Source organism: Chrysochloris asiatica, unplaced genomic scaffold (assembly GCF_000296735.1).
Source record: "Chrysochloris asiatica unplaced genomic scaffold, ChrAsi1.0 scaffold00223, whole genome shotgun sequence".
NCBI classification, from domain to species: Eukaryota; Metazoa; Chordata; class Mammalia; order Afrosoricida; family Chrysochloridae; genus Chrysochloris; species Chrysochloris asiatica.
The window spans coordinates 484037-507247 of NW_006408741.1; the positions used below are offsets into that span (position 1 = coordinate 484037).

At 42.4% G+C, this 23211-nt stretch overlaps 1 protein-coding gene across 2 annotated transcripts in view; it reads right to left on the reverse strand.

Moving 5' to 3' along the window:
• Positions 1-22714, reverse strand: part of PIK3CD (phosphatidylinositol-4,5-bisphosphate 3-kinase, catalytic subunit delta) — a 35150-nt gene extending 12436 nt beyond the window's left edge. Inside the window, exons 1-2 of one of the 2 annotated variants that reach the window (XM_006873089.1) lie at positions 22596-22714; positions 1964-2131 (exon numbers count right to left, since the gene is read on the reverse strand). In XM_006873089.1, coding sequence (XP_006873151.1) covers positions 1964-2104 — 141 coding nt within the window. In that variant the 5' untranslated portion in view covers positions 2105-2131; positions 22596-22714. Of the gene's footprint in view, positions 1-1963; positions 2132-22595 lie in introns of those variants that run through there. The other variant, XM_006873090.1, reaches the window with a different exon arrangement.
• Positions 22715-23211: the final 497 nt, after the last annotated feature.

Consider the following 23211-nt stretch of genomic DNA (forward strand, 5'->3'; position numbering starts at 1 on the left):
ATAGAGTCCTGGTGTGGTGCTGTAGGGTAATCACTGACCCATAAGGTCGGTTTGAACCTCAAGGTCAGCAGATCAAACTTACCACCTGCTCCTTGGACACTCTATACAGGGTCGCTATGAGTTAAAACCGACTCGATGGCACTTAACAACAACAACATAGAAGAAACAAACCAAACCAAATCCACCACTATCAAGTTGATTCGGACTCATGCCAACCCTCTATAGGGTTTCCGAAAATAGAAATCTAGTGGTGGGCTTGAAACGCTGGTCTTGCAGTTAGCACCCCTACACCTAACCCACCCCACCACCAAGGCACCTTCAATAAAAGAAAAGAAAACAGGAAACAGCCAAAGTGTAAATTATGGTGTCATATGTGGCTGGATTACAGAGCACGTTTTCTTCTACTTTTCCTTATTTTCTAAAATTTTTATTGTGGCTAAATTACTTTTTGCTGCTGTTGTTGTGATACATATATATATGCCACAAAATATATGCCATTTCAACATTGCTCACATGTACAGTTCAGTCCCATCAGTTACTGTTGACCATGTTGTTCAATTACTGTTTCTGTTAGGTGTCACTGAGTCAGTTCCAACTCAATAGCAACCCAATGTACGTTAGAAGGAAACACTGTCTGGTCCCGCACCAAGCTCACAATTAGTGCAGCCACTGTGTCAACCCCTCTTGTTGTGGGTCTTCCTCTTTTTCACTGACTCTCTACTTTACCAAGCATGATGTCCTTCTCCAGAGACTGGTCCCTTACCATATCCAATTACTCTTGTAACAGGAAAAGGTAGACTTAAGTTTTAAAAAAATACTTTTGGAAGGTTTTGTGTTAACTTGACTGGTCCTGGTTTCCCAGGGGTTTGGCAGTTGAGAGGTGCTTTTCCCCTCCATGGTGAAATCAAATACAAGCATAGTTAATTCTATTCTGATGATTGGCTCTGAGCAGGCATAGTTAACTTTATGATGATTGGCTATAAGCAGCCAATCAGTTGAAAGGTATGTGTGGCCTGTTCTCAATATAATGGACACACAGGACAAAATTTGCTGTCTTTTCTGCTTGGGGCTTGGGACTCTACAATTATGAGCAATTGCCTTGATATAAGCTTCTCTTTGTTATTGTTGTTAAGTGCCATCAAGTTGGTTCCAACCTATAGCAACACTGTATAGGGATTTCCAAGGAGTGGCTGGTGAGCTTGAACCACCGACCTTGCCGTTCAAACCGACTTTGCAGTCCACACACAGTGCCACATCAGGACTCCAACTTCTCTTTACATATATACACATAAGTTTCACTGGTTTTGCTTCTCTAGAGAACCTAGCCTAGGCCACAAGGAAAGATAAAAATTCATGGATGGCCCTTGGTCTCTCTTTTTTCTCTTCTGCTCCCAATGATCCCTTGTAAAGTTCTGAGATCAGCTCTTACTCTCTGGCAACACAAAGCAAGGCCCATTCAACTTCATACCTTGTAGGGCACAAACTCCTTGTATGGTAACATGACAATCTCAACCAAATACCATCCAGATTTTTTTTCCCCTTTACTCAATAATTCACAAAATTATTCAACAAAAACTCTTTCCAAAGATATTTACTATGGAGCCAGCACTACAGGCAAAGGCCAGTAAAACTCTTACGTAGGTAGCCATGGAGGGTGTGTGGTCCCAACAATGATGGCAACAGTGGAAGGCAAGACCACCACTGAAACCAGCACCTTGAAACTTCCATTGCAGTCGAGTTAGGAGAAATACACTGTTCAAGTAGAAAAGACTGAATTTGGAATGATATGCAGAAAACAACGGCAAGTTTTTAAACTATTCTTGGGTGTACTTTTGTAGCTCTTAAAATTCATATCTGAGGCTCCCAAATATGAGAAACAATGCACGTGAGTGGGAGGGTCTACTGTCTCTCTTTCTTGCTGAGTTTCAAGTTCTGAGGACCTAGTTTAAGGTAGAGGTCCTACCTGCTTGATGGTACTGAGGTTGGCATTGCGAGACACAGGGAAATTCAAATAGACACCCGTGGGCAGCAAGAAGTCAACTGCCACGCTCTGGGTCTCCTCCTTGGTCCAGAATTCCATAGGGCAGTCAACCCCGGGGGGCATTGTTTTACCTCTCAGGTGCCAGTTGCCCTGAAAAGGAAGGAAAGGCAGAATGAGAAACCACAGGTATTCTGGGCAAGTCAGGAATCCATGGCAGCCGAAGGTTCAGGACTGGTTCCAGCTCATATACACACAAAGCTGGCTTCCCTAGGGGCCGCATTTTGCCCCGGGTGGCTTTTGGCTCCTAATACCCCAGGCCATGCCCCAACTTAGCTGCCTCTCATCACATATGGGGCACTCTGTGTGTATCCCTCAAGGCAGTGCATCCAAACCAAGACGCCAACAAACACAACCACTCCTTTTTTCCCCGGATCATACACATCAGGGAGGTCCGGCCAAGGCTACCAGGTGGCAAGGCCAGGGGACATCAGGAACGCTGGTCAGATAATCCAGGGCATTAGAAGGTTGCAGTTTTTTTTGATACTTTATAGTCAGAAACCAGATGGTTTTAACAATAAGTTTAGGTATATTCTCAAGATACTTGAAACAAGTGACACATACAGTGTGGTGCTGCAGGATAATGCACTGGACTGCAAGGTAGGTTTGAACTGCAAGCTCAGCAGTTCAAACCCACCAGCCGCTCCTCGGAACTCCTATACAAGGTTGCTATGAGTCGAAACCAACTTGATGGCACTTACCAACAATGTTCATTGTAAACCCTGGTAGCTTAGTGGATTATAAACTGGGCTGTTAACGACAAGGTCAGTAGTTTGATTCTCCCAGTCGCTCTGCAGGAGAAAGATGGAGCTTTCTGCTCTCTTAAAGATGTACAGCCTTGGAAACCCTCCAGAGGGCTCTGTGAGTCAGAACTGACTGGGTGGCACGTAACCACTGCCGCCAATGTTCATGGTGGCACTTTTCATTAGAGCCAAAAAATGTGGAAACAGCCCAAATGTCCATCAACTAATAATTGGGTAAACAAAAGTGATCCATAAAGACAATGACTCAGTCATAAGGAGAAATGAAGCTCTGATACTGGCTAGGACATGGGTGAACCTTGAAAACAACACGCTGAGCAAAAGAAATCAGCTGCAAAAGGACAAATACTGTATGGTCTCACTTATACGAAGTAAGCAAATATAGAGCTCAAAACTAAAGATTATTAGTGATTACCAGGGGTGGGAGGACAGGGAAAGGAGAAGCTTAGAGGGCACTGAGTTGCTGTTAACATCAAGGCATTCAGCTTTATCCATGCCGATACATGTAGCTCTAGTTCATTCATTTTGATTCTTGTATGAAACTTCACTGTATAAATAAACCACACTGCCCCTCTCTTAAGGAGCTCTGGTACTGTAGTGGTTACGTGTGAGACTGCTAACCTTAAGGTCAGCAGTTCGAAACTGTCAGCCATTCTGCAGGAGAAAGGCGAGGATTTCTGCTCCCGTAAAGACTTACAGCCTCGGAAACCCTATACGGGGTCAATGAGTCGGAACTCACTCCATGGCACACCACGCCCTCTCTTGTTGAACCTGAAAGCATTCTTCTGTTTTCTGTGTGCTATTACAAACAATGCTACAATGTATATTTGTATCTTCTTGTGTTCAGTGAAAGTCAAGGTCAGTGTTGTTCAACTGAACTATGTGAACCACACATGCGAGGTCAAGACAATGGAAAAAGAAGGCTGAAGAACGGATGCATTCAGATTATGACGTTGGCGAAAATTGCTGGCTGCCAGAAGAATGAACTTATCAGTCTTGGAAGAAATACAGCCAGAATGTTTCCTTTATTAGTGAGACTCCAGCTCACTTATTTTGAACACGTCATTCAGGAATGACCAATCACTGGAGCAGGGCATCCTAGGTGATTGAGGGCCAACAAAAAAATGAGGGAAATTCTCTAGGATCTGGACTGACGCAGTAAGCAATGGGCTCAAAGCTATCAATAATAGCCCAGGACCAGGTAACACCTTGTTCTGTTAAATATGACGTCCTCACCAGTCACAGCTAATCAAGGGTAACTAGCAACAACAACACTTAAAAACAGTCAAAAGACACAGGTAAAAGTCATTTTAATAATGTATATCTTTCACCCAACATGTCCAAATTGTGGTTACTTAAGCTTCCTGTGAAGGAGCTCTGGTAGCGTAGTGGTTACAAATCGGGCTGCGAACCTTAAGGTCAGCAGTTCGAAACTACCAGCTGTTCTGTGGGAGAAAGATGAGGCGTTCTGCTCTTGTAAAGATTTACAGCCTCAGAAACCCTGTACAGGGTCGCTATGGGTCGGTTCCGACTCCACGGCACATAACCACCACCACCAAGCTTCTTGTGGCTCTGTGGGTTAACGCGCCCGACTGCAAAGTCGTTTGACCTGCAAGTTTGGCAGTTCACGCTCACCAGCTGCTCCTTGGAAACCCTATACAGGGTCTCTATGGGTCAGAACCGACTCCACAGTATTTAACAACAAAGCATGTAATCAATGTAGAAAACCCACACATGAAATGATTTTACATTCTTTTTTTCCCCTGAAATCCAGTGTGTATTTAACACACTGCAATTCAGATGCTGAGCTATCATCAGAAAGACTTGATTTGCATGTAGATTTCATACCATTTTCAGGTGAAAATGTTGGCTCACAGACCCAAGTTGTTCCAAACACACTCAAAAGCTTTCTAATAATGAGATTGAGAGTCAATTTTTTAATGGAAGTGTTTAATAGAGTATTTCAAAACTCCGCTTCCGCAGTTGTACTAGTCACATTCCAAGTGCTCCAGGGTCACACATGGCTGGTGTCTACAAAATTAAGACAGCATAGGTCCAGGGTTTATCTCTCAATTGTCAGGTCATAGGTTATGTTGTTGTTAATGCTGTCGAGTTGGTTCTGACTCATAGAGACCCTGTATAGGGTTTCCAAGGAGCACCTGATGAGTTTGAACCACCAACTTTGCAGCCCAGTGCATTCTCCTGCAGCGCCACAAACCTCATCTCACAGCAACACTATGTGCAGCAGAATGAAATGCTGTCTACACTCTTTTGACTCATTAGGTTTTCACTGGTTAATTTTCAGAAATAGATTTGCCAGGCCTTTCTTCCTAGTTGATCGTAACCTAAAAGCATCACTGAAACCTGTTCAGCATCATAGCAATATGCAGGAGTCCACCGACAGATGGGTGGTAGCTGCATACAAAGTGCATTGGCCAGGGATTGAACCCTGGTCTCCTCCAGGGAAGATGAGCACTCTACCACGGAAGCACTCTTGTTCCCATATTGTTGGTTCTACACGTCATGAACTGAACTCAGTACTGCCAAGCTGTCTTCCAAAGTGGTATCCTCCATTAGCAATTGTACCACTGTTGGACAGTGTTTAAAATTTCCCTAGCTCTGCCAGCACACTCTCTTACTTTTTGCTAATATGCTAGGTATAAAATAAATGGTCTCCTGTTGTTTTATTTGCATTTCCCTTATTATCTGTACACATTTATCTCTTGCAAATTGCTTGCTTTGCCCATTTTCCCATGGGTTGTCTTTTTCTTACTGGACTGTAGGATTTCCTTACGTATTCTGGATTCAATTCCTGTGTTGGAAGTGTCTTCTAGTCAGAGTCATCTTTTTACTTTGTTTATAGTGTCTTTGGGGAGTGTGGTGGCTCTGAAGGATAAGTACTGGACTTTGAAACACAAGGTCAGTGGTTCGCGCCCACCAGCAGTTCTGTGGGAAATAAGTGAGGCTTTCTGCTTCCGCTATGTACAGCCTTGGAAACCCTATACAGTGTCTCTACGAGTTAGAATGGACTCAATGACACGCAACATAACATGGTCTCTTTTAATTAATAGATGTTTTTCAGTGTCGATGCAGTCAAACCGATGAATCTTTTCTAAATTTAAATGACTTTTGAAAATCGTTGAAAGGAAATATCTAGTTTAAGAGAGAAGTAGCTTTGGTGGTTTCACCAGCTGGCCCAGGGTCTCTGAGCAGCGGGACCACACATCACCCAACATGATCAAGTCAGCACTGCTGGTATTTGCTTCCTCTGATTGTAAAACCACATCCTAGCTGGGTTCCTCTTTCTCAGTCTGGCCAGCCCGAAGACTTTCTTACTTGATTCAAAACTGAGAGCACAGTCAGGAATCCCAGAGAATCTACTTATAATCCTAACTATACTTTGACCAAGTTTGGGACGTTAAGGAGCACCTTTGAGCACCAATTCTATGAGACTGAGATGGCACGCTTTCCTAGGAACTCTTGCCAAAGCACTTGGGCTCTGGGGTATGCGCTCCTCTCTTCCCTGCCCCTTGTTATCGTTGTTAAGTACCATCCAGTCAGTTCTAACTCACAGTGACCCTCTCTCTGTACAATAGAGAGAAACACTCAGGTCCTATGCAGCCTCACAATTGTTATGTTTGAGGCCATTGTTGCAGGCACGGTGTCAGTCTATCTCATTGAGGGTCTTCCTCTTTTTCACTGAACTTCTACTTTACCAAGCATGATGTCCTTCTCAAGGGACTGGTTCCTCCTGATAACATGTCCAAAGTACGTAAAACTAAGTCTCACTATCCTGGCTTCTAAGGAGCATTCTGGCTGTGCTCCTTCTAAGACAGATTTGTTTGTTCTATGGGCATCCATGGCAGTTAAATATTCTTCTCCAGCACCATAATTCAAATGCATCAGTTGTTCTCTGATCTTTCTTATTTATTGTCCAGCTTTCTCATTCATATGAAATGATTGAAAATACCATGGATTGGGTCAGACACACCTTATTCCTCAAAGTGGCATCTTTGGTCTTTAACACTGCAATATGGTTGATTTCTTGACTGCTGCTTCCATGAGCACCACTTGTCTGTCTGTCGTGCTGTGGTGGCTTGAGTTGCTGTGATTCTGAGGGCTATGCCACTCTGAAATATAGGGACATAATTAGTTAGCACCTCATCCATCTGGGCCAAAGAACCAACAGATCTGTGTTGGAAGAAGTGCAGCCAGAGTGCTCCTTGGAGGCCAGGATGGCCAAACTTTGTCTTTCATACTTCGGACATATTTTCAGGAGGGACCAGTCGCTGGAGAAGGAAATCATGTTTGGTAAGGTGGAGGGTCAGAGAAAGAGAGGAAGACCCCCAGAAAGATGGATTGGCCAAGTGGCAGCATCAATGGGCTCAAGCATGGCAACAATTGTGAGATTGGCCCAGGACCAGGCAGTATTTTGTTCTGTAGTGCATAGGGTCGCTATGAGTTGATACTGATTTGATGACACCTAACAACAAGAAATTAGTTAGAATCAACTCACCAGCAGTGGGTTTTTAACATTTAGTCTGAGAACTTACAGGTCACACCTGTAAGAATTTGTGCTGGTGAGTGGGGGCTGGCTAGACCAGAACTGATTCACCTGGGAGGCCAATATCCACCTTGGGAGGCATGATTTAGCTTATCATGAAGGATTAGCAAATAGAAGCCCTGAACATGGAGACTCAGAGAACTTCCTGGTTGGTGAAAACAGCTGCTCTCGGATATTTTCCATGTTCCTTGGGACATGGAACTGCTGCACTGGGAATCCTGCCAGACTCTACCCTTCCCATCGCTTCATCTGTATCTTTTTGGGATATAATACATCAGTCATATGGTTGTTGTTGCTGTTAGGAACTGTCGAGTCAGTTCTAACTCACAGTGACCGTAGGCACAACAAGAATAAAACACTGTCTGGTCCTGCACCCCATCCTCACTATTGTTGTTATACTTGAGCCCATTGCTGCTGCCACTGTGACAATCCATCTCATTGGGGGTCTTCCTCTTTTTCGCTGATGCTCCACTTTACTAAGCATAATGTTCTTCTCCAGGGACTGATCCCTTCTGGTAATATGGTCAAAGCATGAGAGATGAAGTCTCCAAAGACCGTCTGGCTGTACCTCTTCCAACACAGACTTGTTTGTTCTTCTGGCAGTCCATGTTGTTGTTGTTGTTAAGTGCTGTCGAGTTGGTTCCAAACTCATAGTAACCCTGTACAGGGTTTCCAAGGAGTGGCCAGTTGGTTAGAACCACTAACCTTGTAGTTAGCAGTACAGTGCTTATCCAAAAGCAACATACCAGGACATGTTGTTGTTTGGTGCCATCGAGTCGGCATCGACTCATAGCGACCCTATGCACAGCAGAATGAAACAATGTCCGGTCCTGAGCCAACCTCACTACCGCTGCCACACTTGAGTCCATCGATGCTGCCACCTGGCCAATCCATCTCGTTGGGGGTCTTCCTTTTTTTCTCTGACCCTCCATCTTACCAAGCATGATATCCTTCTCCAGCGACTGGTCCCTCCTGACAGTATGTCCTTAAGTATGAGACATAGTAGATATAGACATAGACATACCAGGACACAGTACTTTCAATATTCTTCACCATCACCACAACTCAAATGCATCAATTCTTCTATAGTCATCATTATTTATTGTCCAACTTTCACATGCATATGAGGCCATTGAAAATACCATGCCTTGGGTGAAGTGCACATTAGTCCTCAAACCATTATCTTTGCACTTGAACACTTTAAAGAGATCTTATGCAGCAGATTTGCCTAATGCAAATAGTTTGATTTCTTGATTGCTGTTTCCATGAGTGTTGACAGTGGATCCAAACAAAATGAAGTCTTTGACAATTTGACAATTTGAATCTTCTCTCCACATTTATCATGAAATTATTTATTGGTCCAGCTGTTTTTTGTTTTCTTTACATTTAGGTACAACTTACACTGAAGGCTGTGGACTCTCATCTCCATCACTTTTTAAGTCCTCTTCACTTTCAGGAGTCCTGGTGTGGCACAGTAGGCTATGCACTAGACTGCAAGGTCTGTTTGAACCTCAAGGTCAGTGGTTCAAACTCACCCAGCCAGCCATCCCTAGGAAACCCTCCATAGGGTCGCTATGAATCAGGACTGGCTTAACAGCACTTACAACAACACTTTCAGCAAGCAAGGTTGTATCATCTGCATATTGCAAACTGTTCATGAGTTTTCCTCCAATTCTTTGTTGTTGTTGTTAACCAACTTTGCAGTCCAGCACACTAACCCACAGCGCCACACATAGAATCCATCTTCTTGGATTATTTTTGCTCCACATTCAGATTGAGCAAGGATGGGAAAGAATACAGTTCTGCTGTACACCTTTCCTGAATCTAAACCATTCAGTATCCCCTTGTTCTGTTTGAAAGACTATCTCTTGGTCTATGTACAGGTTCCTTATGGGCACAATGAAGTGTTCTGGAATATCCAGTCTTCACAATGCTATCCATAGCTTGTCATGATCCACAGAGTCAGAAACTTTTGCATAGTCAATAAAGCACAAGTAAATATCTTTCTGGTATTGTTTTCAGCCCAAATCCACCTGACATCAGCAATGATATCCCTAGTTTCACATCCTCTTCTGAATTCAGCTTGAGTTTCTGGCAGTTACTTGTCAGTGTATTGTATTGGTACAGTTGTTTTTTTTTAATTATCTTCAGCAAAAACTTGCATGTGATATTAATCATGTTGTTTAATGATTTCTGCATTCTGTTGGGTCACTTCTTTAGAATGGGCAAACATATGGATGCCTTCCAATTAGTCAGCCAGGTAGCTGTCTTCCAAATTTCTTGACATAAATGAGTGAATGTCTCCAATGCTGTATCAGTTTGGTGAACGATTTCATTTTTTACTCTGTAAATTCCTGGAGCCTTGTTTTTTGCCAATACCTTCAATGAAGCTTGGACTTCCTCCTTCAGCACCATCGGGTCTTGATCACATGCTACCTCTTGAAATGGCTGAACATTGAGCATTTCTTTTGATACAATTACTCTGTGTATACCTTTCATTTTCTTTTGGTGCTTTCTGTATCATTCAATATTTCAAGTTGAGGCTTGAACTTTTTCTTCAGTTCTTTCAGCTTGAGAAATGCTGATTGTGTTCTTCTCTATTGGTTTTCTAACTCCAGGTCTTAGTACATTTCATTATAATACTTAGTCTTCTCAAGCTGCACTGTGATATTTTCTGTTCAACTCTTTTACTTCATTTCTTCCCTTCACTTTAGCATTTCTACGCTGGAGAGCAAGTGTCAGAGTCTCTTCTGACATCTATTTCAGTCTTTTCTTTCTTTGCTATCTTTTTAATGACCTCTTGCTTTCTTCCTATAAGATGTTCTTGATGTCATCCCCATAACTCTTCTGGTCTTTGGTCAGTCGTATCTAATGCATCAAATCTTTTCTTAGTCTGAAAGCTCCACTGAAACCTGTCCACCATGGGTGACCCTGCTGGTATTCAAATTATTGGTAACATAGCTTCCAGCATCACAGCAACACACAAGTCACCACAGTGCAACAGGCTGATAAGGCAGTGTAGGCTGTTGTTGTTGTTAAGTGCCATCAAGTTAACCAAAACTATTGCCAGGAAATCTATTCCAACCCTGTATAGGGCTTCCAAGGGTGTGCATCTTTACCAGAGGAGAAAGCCTCATCTTTCTTTCATGCAGCAGCTAGTGGGTTTGAACTGCTAACCTTGTGGTTAGCAGTCCAGTGCTTATCCTACAGCTACATCAGAGCTCCTTCATAGTATGGTATGTTGTTGTTGTTGTTGTTAAGTGCCATCAAGTCAGTTCCAACCCATAGCAACCCTGTATAGGATTTCCAAGGAGCAACTGGTGAGTTTGAACCGCCAACCTTGCGCATTAACCCCCAGTACCACACCAGGACTCCATGGTATGGTATATGCTCCAGAGATTCCATGAGTCACTCCAGCAAATCATCAAACCCAAAGGGGCAATAGAAGCCAGCAGGTCAGAAAGTAAGAGTGTCGTAGAAACTCCCGAACTTGCACATAGCATCCTAAAGGGATAGTGGGGAATCAGCTCTGAATTTGTAGTTAGCAGCACTTCCCAAACTTGTATTTTTGGCAGTCTGAAGAACACCACCTTTTTTCTTTTTTTTTACGTTGTGAACTGAGTTGATAGTTTACATGAGAGAACATCGGCTTTACACCATCGTTTCCTTGCAATGATTACAATCTCCTCTGTGCATCATCATTCAACAGTATTTGCTTCAATTCCCTGTTTTTTTGTGAGGGGAAGGGAATGTACATAAAAACACTCAGGAATATGTAATAATTTAAACACCCAATGGACACATTCTGCAAGCCTGCCTCCTGGCCACTAGCATTCACTCTTTCTCTTTCCAGGAGTCTAGAGTCCTCAGCTGCTCCCTCTCTCCATGTCCTCATCTGTGTCTCCACCTCTGGTGTCACTGCTTCTCTGGATAGAGTCCCACATTCCACTTGTGCTCATCTCCCTTGATGGTCCTAGGGTCTTCTGTTTCTGGTCTTTAATATTAACTACTCTCCCGTTTTGTTACAAAACTTCTACTTTTACAGGAACAACACCCTTTTAACTTGAGAGTTCTGACCTAGCTTCGGGTGAGTAGGGGCAGAACACTACAGAGCTGCAGGACAGCTGGTGACCAGGAAGGAGAAGCAGGGATATGAAGACTGGAGCAATTGCCACATTTGGGGGATTGGATTCATACTGACCTTTACCATGTGGCCACTATTATTTCAAATACCTTCCACTTAGGAGTTTCATATTCCAGTACTATATCAGACATTTCCAGTATGGGCAATAGTATTTTCCATGACAAATGTAATAAAGACTGTGAGGTCAGCACAGGACTGGGCAATGTTTCATTATGTTGTACACAGGGTCACTATGAGTCGGTGGTACCGACTTGGTGTCACCTTACAACAATTATTTTGGAAGTAGATGATCAGGCTTTTGTTCCTGGTCTATTCTAACATAGGAGGTCCACTAAAATCTGTCCAACATGGGTGATTCTGCTAGTAGCTGAAACACCAGTGACACAGTTTCCAGCCTCACAGCAACATACAAAGCACCACCGTAGGGCAAGTGGACAGGGCGATGGCAGAATACACTATAATACAGATGAAACAGAAAGTAAAAGCCAGATACAAAGAGTATGTACTGTATGACTCCAAGAAGAAGGGACAGAGGTGACCCCCTAGGGAAGCAGTGAGTCGAAAAGAGGACAAGGCATCAGGGTGCTGGCATCCTTTGGGATGTGGGAACTTTCCATAAACTGACCATATCATCAGTCCAAGCTAATCAAATGGACTGACTTAACTCCTGGGTATAGAAGTAAAGGCCTGAGACTCAGACCCAGACAAGCTGAGCCCTGATTGTTTTTTTGGTTTTTTTTTGCCAAGGGGATTAGACTATAGATAGGATTAGATTTAGATTCATTAACTGTACACTTGGTTATGTTCAACCATTTTAGGAGATGCCATGTGATCAAGAATCAATGATATTCAATTCTAACAAGGCTCTAGGAATTGATGAAATGCCAACTGACCCATTTCAGCAAATGAATGCAATGCCAGGAGCGCGCACTCATCTATGCCAAGAAATTTGGAAGACAGCTCCCTGACCAACCAGCTGAAAGAGATCCATATTTATGTCCATTCCAAAGAAAGGTGATCCAACAGCCTGTGGAAATGATCAAATAGTATCATTACTAGCTCATGCAAGTAAAATTGGGCTGAGGATAATTCAACAACAGATGCAGCAGTATATTGCCAGGGAACTGCCAGAAATTTAAGCTAGATTCAAAAGAGGGTATGGAATGAGAGATATCTTTGCTCATGTCTGATGGATCTTGGTTGAAAGCAGAGAATACCAGAAAGATGTCTACTTGTGTTTTATTGACTATACAGACACATATGACTTTGTGTGAATCATAATAAACTATGGATAACATTGCAAAGAATGGGAATTCCAGAACACTGCAATGTGCTCATATGAAACCTGTACATAAAACAGGAGGCGATAGTGCATAGTTTAAAGGCCAAGTTGTATCCTTTCAGCATAAGTATTTAATTTGTATGCTGAACTAATAAACCAAGAAACCAGACTACATAAAGAAAGTGCATCAGGATTGAAGGAAAACTCATTAACAAGCTGCAATATGCAAATAATCCAATCTTGCTTGCTAAAAGGGAAGAAGACTTGAAGCACTTACTGATGAAAAAAAAAAAAACACACACACACACACACACAAAAAAAAAACCCTATTACCTTCAGTCTAGATTATATCTCAACATAAAGAAAACAAAAATCCACACAACTGGACCAATAAACATCAAAATAAATGGAGAAAAGATTAAAGCTGTCATGGACTTCATTCTACTTGGATCCACAATCAATGCCAATGGAGTTGTTGTTGTTGTTGTCAGGTGCCATCAAGTCGGAACCGACTCATAGCGACCCCATGCACTGCAGAACGAAACAATGTCTGATCCTGGGCCAACCTCACTACCGCTGCCACACTTGACACCATCAATGATGCCACCTGGCCAATCCATCTCGTTAGGGGGTCTTCCTCTTTTTCTCTGACCCTCCACCTTACCCAGCATGACATCCTTCTCCAGCGACTGCTCCCTCATGACAATATGTCCAAAGTATGAGAGATGAAGTTTGGCCATCTTGGCCTCCAAGGAGCACTGTGGCTGCACTTCTTCCAAAACAGATCTACTGGTTCTTTTGGCAGTCCATGGCACTTTCAGTATTCTCCTCCAACACCACAACTCAAAGGCATCAATTCTTCTGCCAATGGAGTTGTTGTTGTTGTTAAGTGCCATCGAGTCGTAATCAATAAATCAAATAACTACTGCGCTGGGCAAATTTGTTGCCAAAGACCTCTTTTAAAATATTAAAGAGCAAAGATACACTTTGAGGACTAAAGTGCACCTGATACAGGCCATGGTATTTTCAATCATCTCATATGCATGCGGAAGCTGGACAATGAATAAGGAAGACCAGAGAAGAATTGATGCCTTTGCATTATGGTTTTGGTGAAGAATATTGAATAGACCATGGACTGTCTGAGGAACAAACAACTCCGTCTTGGAAGAAGTACAGTCAGAAATTGTACTCAGTAGTGAAGGAGACAAGAGTTTATCTCATGTACTTTGGACATGTTATCATAAGAAACAAGTCCCTGGAAAAGGACATCATATTTAGTAAAGTGGAGAGTCAGTGAAAAAGAGGAAGACCCTCAATGACATGGATTGACACAGTTGTTGCAACTAGAGGCTCAAACACAGCAAAGGTTGTGAGGATGATACAGGACCAGGCAATGCATTGTTCTGTTGTATACTGACTGAGTCACTATGAGTTGGAACTGACTCGACAATACCTAACATCAACAACTAGAACCCAAGTGAAGACAGCTAAGGGGCAAAATCCTTACTTTAGGCTTGGTGGCAGGGGTGTGTGTCTGTGGAATCACAGAGATACAATTTGGGGTCATTAGGTGACTGATAGGATGTGGAGCTATGGTGACAGCTGAGATGGCTTAGGGACAGAGGACTGTATCACCCAGAGAAGAACCACAGCAATCCCTCCCTGCTCAGAGTCATCCGGAATCTTGAGGCATGACTGACTCTCCACATTCAAATCATTAATAAAAATATCAAAGAAAACAGGGAGCGAAAGAGCTCGATTCCTCTTCTTCTACCACCCCAGCCCAGCACATTCCACAGCTGTGTGCAGATGAAACAATCTGGGTTGTGTGCTTAGGTCATAGGATCAAACCAACCTTGTACAGGTTGTTCTTGGATACTCACAGTTATATGCACTTTATTTAGCCCAAGGTTGAAGAGCAGTTTGTCTGTGTTTGTCTAGGGGGTGGGGTAGAGTCTGACCTTCAGAATCCTAGACGTTCAGTACTGTACATGTGTCCCCGGCCTCAGGGAATGAATGCTTCAACATGCTCCTATTGATTTCTGAGACAGGACAGTTATCTTAGTTCTCTAGTGCTGCTGTGACAGAAATACCACAAATGGGGGGTCTTCAGGAACAGAAATTAATTTTCTCACAATTTACCCACCCAACTGCTGTTGAGTTGATTCCGACTCAACAGAACTAACTGTTCCATAGGATTTTCGAGACTTTAAATCTTTAGTAGTACAGACAACCTCAGCTTTCTCCCATCCACCTTGAGGTTACCAGTCCAGTCCACGACTCCAGAACATTTTTTTTTGGTTTGGATTTTTTTTTTTTTTTATTAATTAAATGTTTTTATTTTGGATTGAGTGAAAGTTTACAGGGCACATCATCAGCTTCACATTCAACCATTCATATAGCTTGTTTCATTACATATATCATCAGTTAACAGTGTTTCTCTCTATCCTCTTTAGCTTTTTTTTTTTTTTTTTTGAATGGGGGGGCGGGGACTTGCCTTTTTGGAATTTACAGTCTCAGCTTTTAGGGAAGGTTTTTACATTTGTCTGTGGATATCCAGGGCTCATGTATGAGATTACTAACAAGCATTACTGAATAATCAGATGAGGGACAGTTTGCTATGTCTACTAGGTAGCTAAAGTCTGAGCCTCCAGAACATATTTTAGGGGGACACAATTCAATCCATAACAGATGGGAAGTAGGGAAATGTATCCCAGAGCTACAAACTCTTCTTCTGGGCTGGAGTGAAGATGTAGCCTCCCCTGTGGCCTAGCCAACCTGCTGGCTGGCTACCTGTTCCAAGCTCAGGTCTTCTGAAGAGCCCATCTTATTCCTTTGAAACTCCACCTTCTTGGGGCTCTGAGCTGCCATCTCTTGAGTCTTTCAGACTTCCACATGCTTCCAATGGCCCTTGCAAATGGTGCTTCTGACCAGGGACAGCTTCCCAGCAGGAAAAACCCAGAAGTTGTGTCTCCCTTATTTGAGTGATAAATATCTTCCTCCCTGTTACCCTGGTATGGGTTGAATTGTGCCCCCAAGAAGATATGGTGAAGTCAACCTGTGATTGTGAACCTGTTTAGAAATAGGGTCTTTGACGATACTATGTTAGGTTAACATAAGGCCACACTAGGTTCAGGTGGGCCCTACTCTCTGTTAGGAGTGGTGACTAAAAGAGGAAAAAAGGTAATAAAAGAGGAGAAAAGACATAGAGAGACACAGATGTAGAAGGAACACAGTTGGATGAAGATAAAGAGATTGGGGTGGTGCACCTTGTAGCCAAGGAACACCAAGAATTGCCAGGAACCACCAGAATGTAAGAGAGGTAAGGAGTGATTGTCTCTTGGTGTCTTCCGAGAGCACATCATCCTGCTAAAACGTATTTGGACTTCCAGCCTCCAGAAAAGAGAGACAAGGAATTCCTCTTGTTTTAAGCTCCCCAGTTTGCAGTACTTTGTTATAGCAGCCTTAGGAAACAAATACATTTCCTGAGGGTGAAATGTACAAAATACTTCAGTTGTTACTCTACAGCAGTGGTCTGAACATCCACCTGGGCCATCCGGACAGTGTGCGTTCATGCAGACAATGGCTCATCATCATACTAAGGTCACACTAGCCTTAAGGGCAAAACAAAAAATTGCCAGATTTCCCATCCAAAAGTTGTAACCCATTAAGCCCAAGAGAAAGAACCTCAGTTGCAGAAATATCTAGAAGGAGGTCCATGTTATCTAGAACACAATCCACATATCTTGTATAATGCCAGGCCTGGGAAAATACAAGACAAGTGTCCACTATGAAGGTTCAGTGTCCACAGTGTGGGTTCAGGTTGGCCATCCAGGCTGGCTTTGCTCAAAAAGTAAGGTGCTGATTGGTCCTCTTGACCTGGGCTTATTTTTAGGGACTTTTTTAACTTCAAGAAGTCCTTTAATCTAGTGTTTTGTTTTCCAGCCCCACTCTCAGAGAAAGCTATCAGCACGTTTTCAGTTGCCCAACTCACGTGGAAAGTAAGTGTAAGTGGGCACTCCAGAGGCTGAGTCCATTGGCACTTTGCCCACAGGGACCATTTCCCAACCAAACTTCACCTGGAGATGGAGATGGGGTGAGCCTACCTGAAACCACCACCCTGCTGGCTTCTGGGAAAACCCCAAAGACCCTCCACCATTTTACCAGTATGGAGATCCTCAGGGCAGCCCTCCTTAGCCCAGAGATCTCAGGCCCCAAGTCCTGGCCCATTCATTCATTCAACAAATATTATCTGTGCAGCCAGTCAGGAAACTGGACAGGCCCCATCACTGCTCTGATGGAATTATTTGTTCTAACAGAAGATAAACAATAAAAAGAAAACAAATTAATAAACAAGATGATTCCAGGTAGAAAGAATTGGGATGTAGTTCCTAAAAAACTAAACATAGAATTTAACACCTCTCAGTAATTCCACTCCTAGGTTTACATCCAGAAGACTTTAAGCAGGGACCCAAACAGATACGATACACCAAGGATCAACGCAGCATTACACACAATAGTCAAAAGGTAGAAACAACCCAAGAGTCTAACACTGGAAGAACAAATAAACAAAATATGATTTGTTTATAAATATATTATTGATGTATGTTATAAAAATATAAATAGTATTCAGCCATAAGCAAGAATGAACTTCAGATACGTGCTAAACACGGAAGAATCTTGAAAAGATTATCCGAGCGACATTATCCAGCTATTGTATGATTCTACTTACAGGAAATAGCTAGACTAGGCAAATGTGTAGAGACAGAAGTAGATGAGAGGTTACCAAGGGCTGGGGAAAGGGGTAATGGGAAGTTATTGCTTAATGGAGACAGAATTTCTGCTTACAGTGATGAAAAGTTTTGGAACTAGAAACTGTGAAGGTTGCACAACATTGTGAATGTAATTAATGCCACTGAATTGTATGCTTAAAAGTGGATCAAGTGGAAAAGTGGATGTTGTACATAGTTTACCACAATAAAATTGAAAAAAATAAGTTGGGATGTATTAAAATGGTCCTGCCGACATGGCCTCTTTCAGATGATGGGTCAGGAAAGTGCTCACAGGTAAGACCATGGGAGGGAAATGTCTAGAAGCCCAGGAACCAGGCACAGAGCACATATAAAGATCATGGTTAAGAATGACGAAGAAGGAGCTTATCTGAAGGACTCCCACCTCAAGAAAAAAAGCGGTCAGTGAGGTGCATGGCGGGCATGAGCAAAGTCAAATCATGTAGAAGGCATTCCGAGGCCCAGTCAGAAGGTGAGTCAAGGACATGCAAAGCTTCACTCCCAAACATATGACTCAGTAATTCTTGTTGTTGTTGTTAAGTGCCGTCGAGTCAGTTCTGACCCATAGTGACCCTGTATAGGGTTTCTGAGGAGCAGCTGGTGAACTTGAACCGCCAACCTTGTAGTTCAAATGGCTTTGCAGTCTGGTGCATTAACCCACAGAGCCATACAAGGACTCCTCCCTCAGTAATTCTATTCCTAGGTATATATACTCCTAAGAACTGAAAGCAGGGACTTAAACAGATACTTGTATGCCAGTGTTCACTGCAACATTATTCACAGTAGCCAAAAGATGGAAACCACCCAAGTGTCCATCAATAACTGTATGAATAAGCAAGGTATGGTCTATTTATATAATGAAATATTACTTCTCTCTCCCTCATTTTTACCGCTGTCTCCCTTGATCCATATCAATGAATCAGTAGGATATGAACTTTTAATTTGAATATTTTAAAAGGCAAAACAAAACAAACTTCACTGGGGATAGTCAATATAGAAATAGAAGACTGAGAGGCATATAGGTTTCTGGGAATTCTGTTCTATAGGGAAAACAAATATTATCCCTTCTGTTGCTATCAGGAGAAAAGAACCCAATTTCACTGAAGAAACTCAGCCATCTCAGTCCACTCAGGGAGGATCCACACCCAGATGGAACCCTTTGACTGCCACGATGCGACCCCCTGAAGAGTTGTCATAACATCTCAGAATCTGTGATCTCACACTTAGTAATTCTAGCACCTTGGGAATTTATCCTAAGGAAGTAATTCAATAGTAGAAAAAGCTAGGTGAACACATATTTAAGGTGGCACTGCTTGTGAAAGTGAAAAATGAAAAATAACAAGGAAATGACTAAGTAAATGATGGGATTTTAACTCCATGGAGATGAATGAAATTATTACATCGATTCCTGCACATACTGCACAGCACCCCAAATAGTCCCCGGGCTCAACAGAAACACAACACACAAGCATTTGTCATGGCAACGTATGCCTATGGACAAACCATGTCAGAAAACACAGAAACAATTAAAACAGTTCTATTATGAATAGATATGGCTGTCATAATAATGGCATTTTAATTTTAATCCCTATGAAAGTTATACAAAAATTCTTATAAAAGTTATACAGAAACTGATGATCTGCTTTGTAACCTTCACTCAACTTACAATAAAAATTATTTATTTAAAAAAAAAACAAAAATACTTATACGGAGCCCTGGTGTGGTACTGTGGGATAAAGCACTGGACCACATGGTCAGTTTGCACCACAAGGTCGGCGGTTCAAACTCACTAGCCACTCCTTGGAAACCCTGTAAACCTGGAAACAGGGTCACTATGGGTCAGAACCGACTGGATGGCACTTAACAACAACATAAAAGCTATATAGACACAAGATTTTTAAAATTACTAGAATGAAAACTGAAACCATCTGAGCAAAAGAGAAGTTTCCTGACCTCCACCTCCACACATACACCATTACCAAACAATGTCAGTTGTTTCTTTGGGTGTTTATTTCTATCTTCCTAAATAATAGGTTTAAGCATACATTTCTTTAGTCTCAACTTTTATCTTTTTGCCTTAGATAATGTGATGGAGTGCTCCTGTTTTTATTCCCCTAAACATCCCCTCGCCTCCATTTTCAGAATATATTTGTTGTTGTTGTTAAGTGCCGTCAAGTTGGTTCTGACCCATAGCAACCCTGTTTAGGGTTTCCAAGGAGCAGCTGGTGAGACTGAACGGTCAACCTTGTGGTTGAAACCAACTTTGCAGTCCAACACATAACCCATGATGCCACACCAGGACTCCTTTTCAGAATATAGCTATGTGACATTACTTTGTTAAGTAAATCTTCAGTGTTTATTTTACTATTGCTGTTGTTGTTTGTAAGTGCTGTTGAGTCGGTTCCAACCCATAGTAACCCTGTATAGGGTTTCCGAGGAGCAGCTGGTAAGCTTGAACCACCGACCTTGCAGTTCAAATTGACCTTGCAGTCTAGCACACTAACCTGCGGTACCACACCAGGACTATATAAATATTACTCAAAACTAAGCCACATAGTATACTATGATTGTATTTTCTTTCATGTCCAACTTTTTGTTTTTACTGTAGTTGACAGCTGTGTCATTTTTTAAACTGTGCTCTATTTTCAATGTATTGATCATAATTTTTCTTCAATGCCCCAGCAGAGTTGTCAAACTCATCACAATATTGCAAATATGTCAGAGAACCCATTGGTTCCATTTTCTTCTTGGAGATATTCCTCTTGGGGCTCTGCTATCTTGCTCCAAACTGTTCTGACCCATAGTGACCCTGTACAGGATTTCCAAGGAGTGGCTGGTGAGTTTGGACCGCCATTGTTTGCTCCTCTCTAGGCCTGCTGCATAACTGTGGTACTGGCTTAACCATCATTATGGAAATTCCATTCACTTCTCCTGGGATCAGTCAGCATTCTTGGTTGTAAGTAAAGAAACCAAACAGAAAAGGAACTGATGGATTATCTGACGTTATTTGTTGTGATGATTTTTATAAGTTCTGCTGGCGAGTCTCAGGAAGAACTAGTGATTAATACATTGAAAGCAAATAGAAGAAGGCAATGATCAACTCCAGGAAAAACAAAAAGTTCAACAAGAAAGGAACTATATAACTGTAGTCCACCATATGGGCTTCATGATACAGAACCGCATCTAATGAAAAATGGCTGTCATTACTGCCAATCCCTAGGTACCACAATGTGTATAAGGAAGTTGACCTTGCAGCCATCACTACTTCTGCCACCACAGCCATAGCTGGAGACCACTCTTCATCCCTTTTGTGTCAAAATCTGACACAGATTTTAAGGTGAATCTTATCAGTGGAGTTGGGAACACAAACCTAGTTCTGACTATACAGGAGACTCATGAGTGCTCACTTTTCAGTGCCCATCAGGGGAGGTCATTTTTCTTTCTCGCTACTTCCAAACCTCAGAGTAATAGGATAGCAAAAACACAGCTATTTGGCAGCTGAGAAGCCAGAACAAGGAACACCTGTGTATATCACGTGTTCTTCTTTCTTGATTGGTTTCCTCATATTGGGAATACTTCTTCTAGTGGTTTCCTTGAAGGCGAAGTTTTCAAAAATCCACATGTCTTAAAAAATGTCTTTATTCTACTCTTTTACTTGAAGGATTGCTGTTGTTGTTGTTAAGTACCGTTGAGCTGGTTCCAACTCATAGTGACCCTGCATAGGGTTTCCAAGGAGTGGCTGAAGAGTTTGAATCACTGACTTTCTGGTTCAAACCGACCTTGAATACAAAACTCTGGATTGGGAATTACTTTCTTTTGGAAATTTGAAAACATCACTCCATCGCCTTCTAGTTTCTAGTGCCACTTTAAAGAGTCTGATGTCATTCTGTTCACCGCTCTTTATGTGGCCTCTTTTCTCTCTGGTGGCTTTTGTCAGATAGTCAGATGGTGCCAATAGCTCAACTGCTAACCCAAAAGTTGGAAATTAAAGTCCGCCCAGAGTTGCCTCGGAAGACAGGCCTGGCAATTTACTTTGAAAAAGTCAGTCACTGAAAACCCTAAGAGCATTCTGACATATACAGGGATGCCATAAATGAGAATGGACTTGATGGAACCTTTTCCTACTCCAGTACGATTAATAGGGTCTTTGCAAATGTAATCAAGCTAATCAATCTTAACTTGATTACATTTGCAAAGATGCTATTTCCAAATAAGGTTGCATTCGCAGGTTCTGGAAAGACATGAATTTGGGTGTGGGACGGGGGAAGAGACAACCCAGTACAGAAGTTCTGGAAGACACGGGAAATGAAGTTGAGAATAGCGGAGGGGAAAACCTCAAGGGAACTAGAGCTCCTGTCCTTTCTGTTCTGAAGAGATGGTTGCTGTTCAGGGAGCTCACTAACCATTCCTAGTTCCCCTAGGGCCCTGGGCAGGATGTTCAACCCAATGCCAATTCTCTGGTCTCAGATTCATTCTCTGGTCTCAGATTCCTCATTTGCACAATGAAAGGACTGTATTAATCTTCTAAGCCTAATACCCTACACGCTCCAAAGAGTATATTTTTGATGGGAAAAAAAAAAAAAAAAAAAAGTCCCCATCTAAGGACTCTTTGAGAAGCAATACTAAGTTAGAAAATTTAAATTTTCTTCCTTCAAGGTAACATTTTCATTTTTCTCTCCCAAAATAGGCTAGCTCAACTCCACCATGGGCATAGTGAGACAAACACCAACTCCTGCTGCTTAAGAATGAGCTCCAGGGCTCCTGGGAGTAATACTGTGTCTTCTTTTCCCAGGCAGCATCCCTCCTGTGGGAACCTAGCTGAAGTCTAGTTATCTTTTCCCTTTGCAGGCTCCTAGCACAAATTTGGGTCATTGTCTCCCTTTAGGCAGACGAATCCATGGAGAAGCTCTCCTTTGGTGAGATAAGGGGAGCAGATCTGCTTCACATTCTTTATCTATCTGCAAAATAATGTGTCTTCTTCCTCCTCTCCCTCGTAACCCCTTCTCCCCAGCCTACCTCTCTGGGATGGTCCAAGAAAGAGCAGAAGCAAAGGTCCCTCTGTCTGGTACAGTAGAGATGCTTTAGAATCAATGCGTGTCATTCCGCCCTTGCCTCACTCTGAGCTCCTTACGTGCCTGGAAAAAGAAGAGACAGAGAGAAATTTAAAAAAAGAGAAAGACTTTCAAAATCTACCTACTTTGGATCAAACTGACAACAGCAACTTGAAAGATCAGATAAGAAACTTAGGGGACAGTAAGCTTATTTTCATAATGGTGGTGGCAGTGTGCTGTGGAGTCGGCTGCAATTCATAGCGACCCTGTACAGGGTTTCCGAGGCTGTAAATCTTTACGGGAGCAGAACGCCTCATCTTTCTCCCACAGAACAGCTGGTAGTTTCAAACTGCTGACCTTGCGGTTTGCAGTCTGATTCATTCGTAACCACTACACTACCAGAGCTCAGGAACAGCTAAAACAGGGAGGGTGAGAATGGGTCCACAATTGGAAGGGTGTTATCAATGTCACTAAGCTGTACCTATAGAAATTGTTGAATTGATGTGTATTTTCAACAGGGACAACAACAAAAAAATAAATTATTAAAAATGAGAGAGAATCTCAGAAGCCTTCTGCGTAGT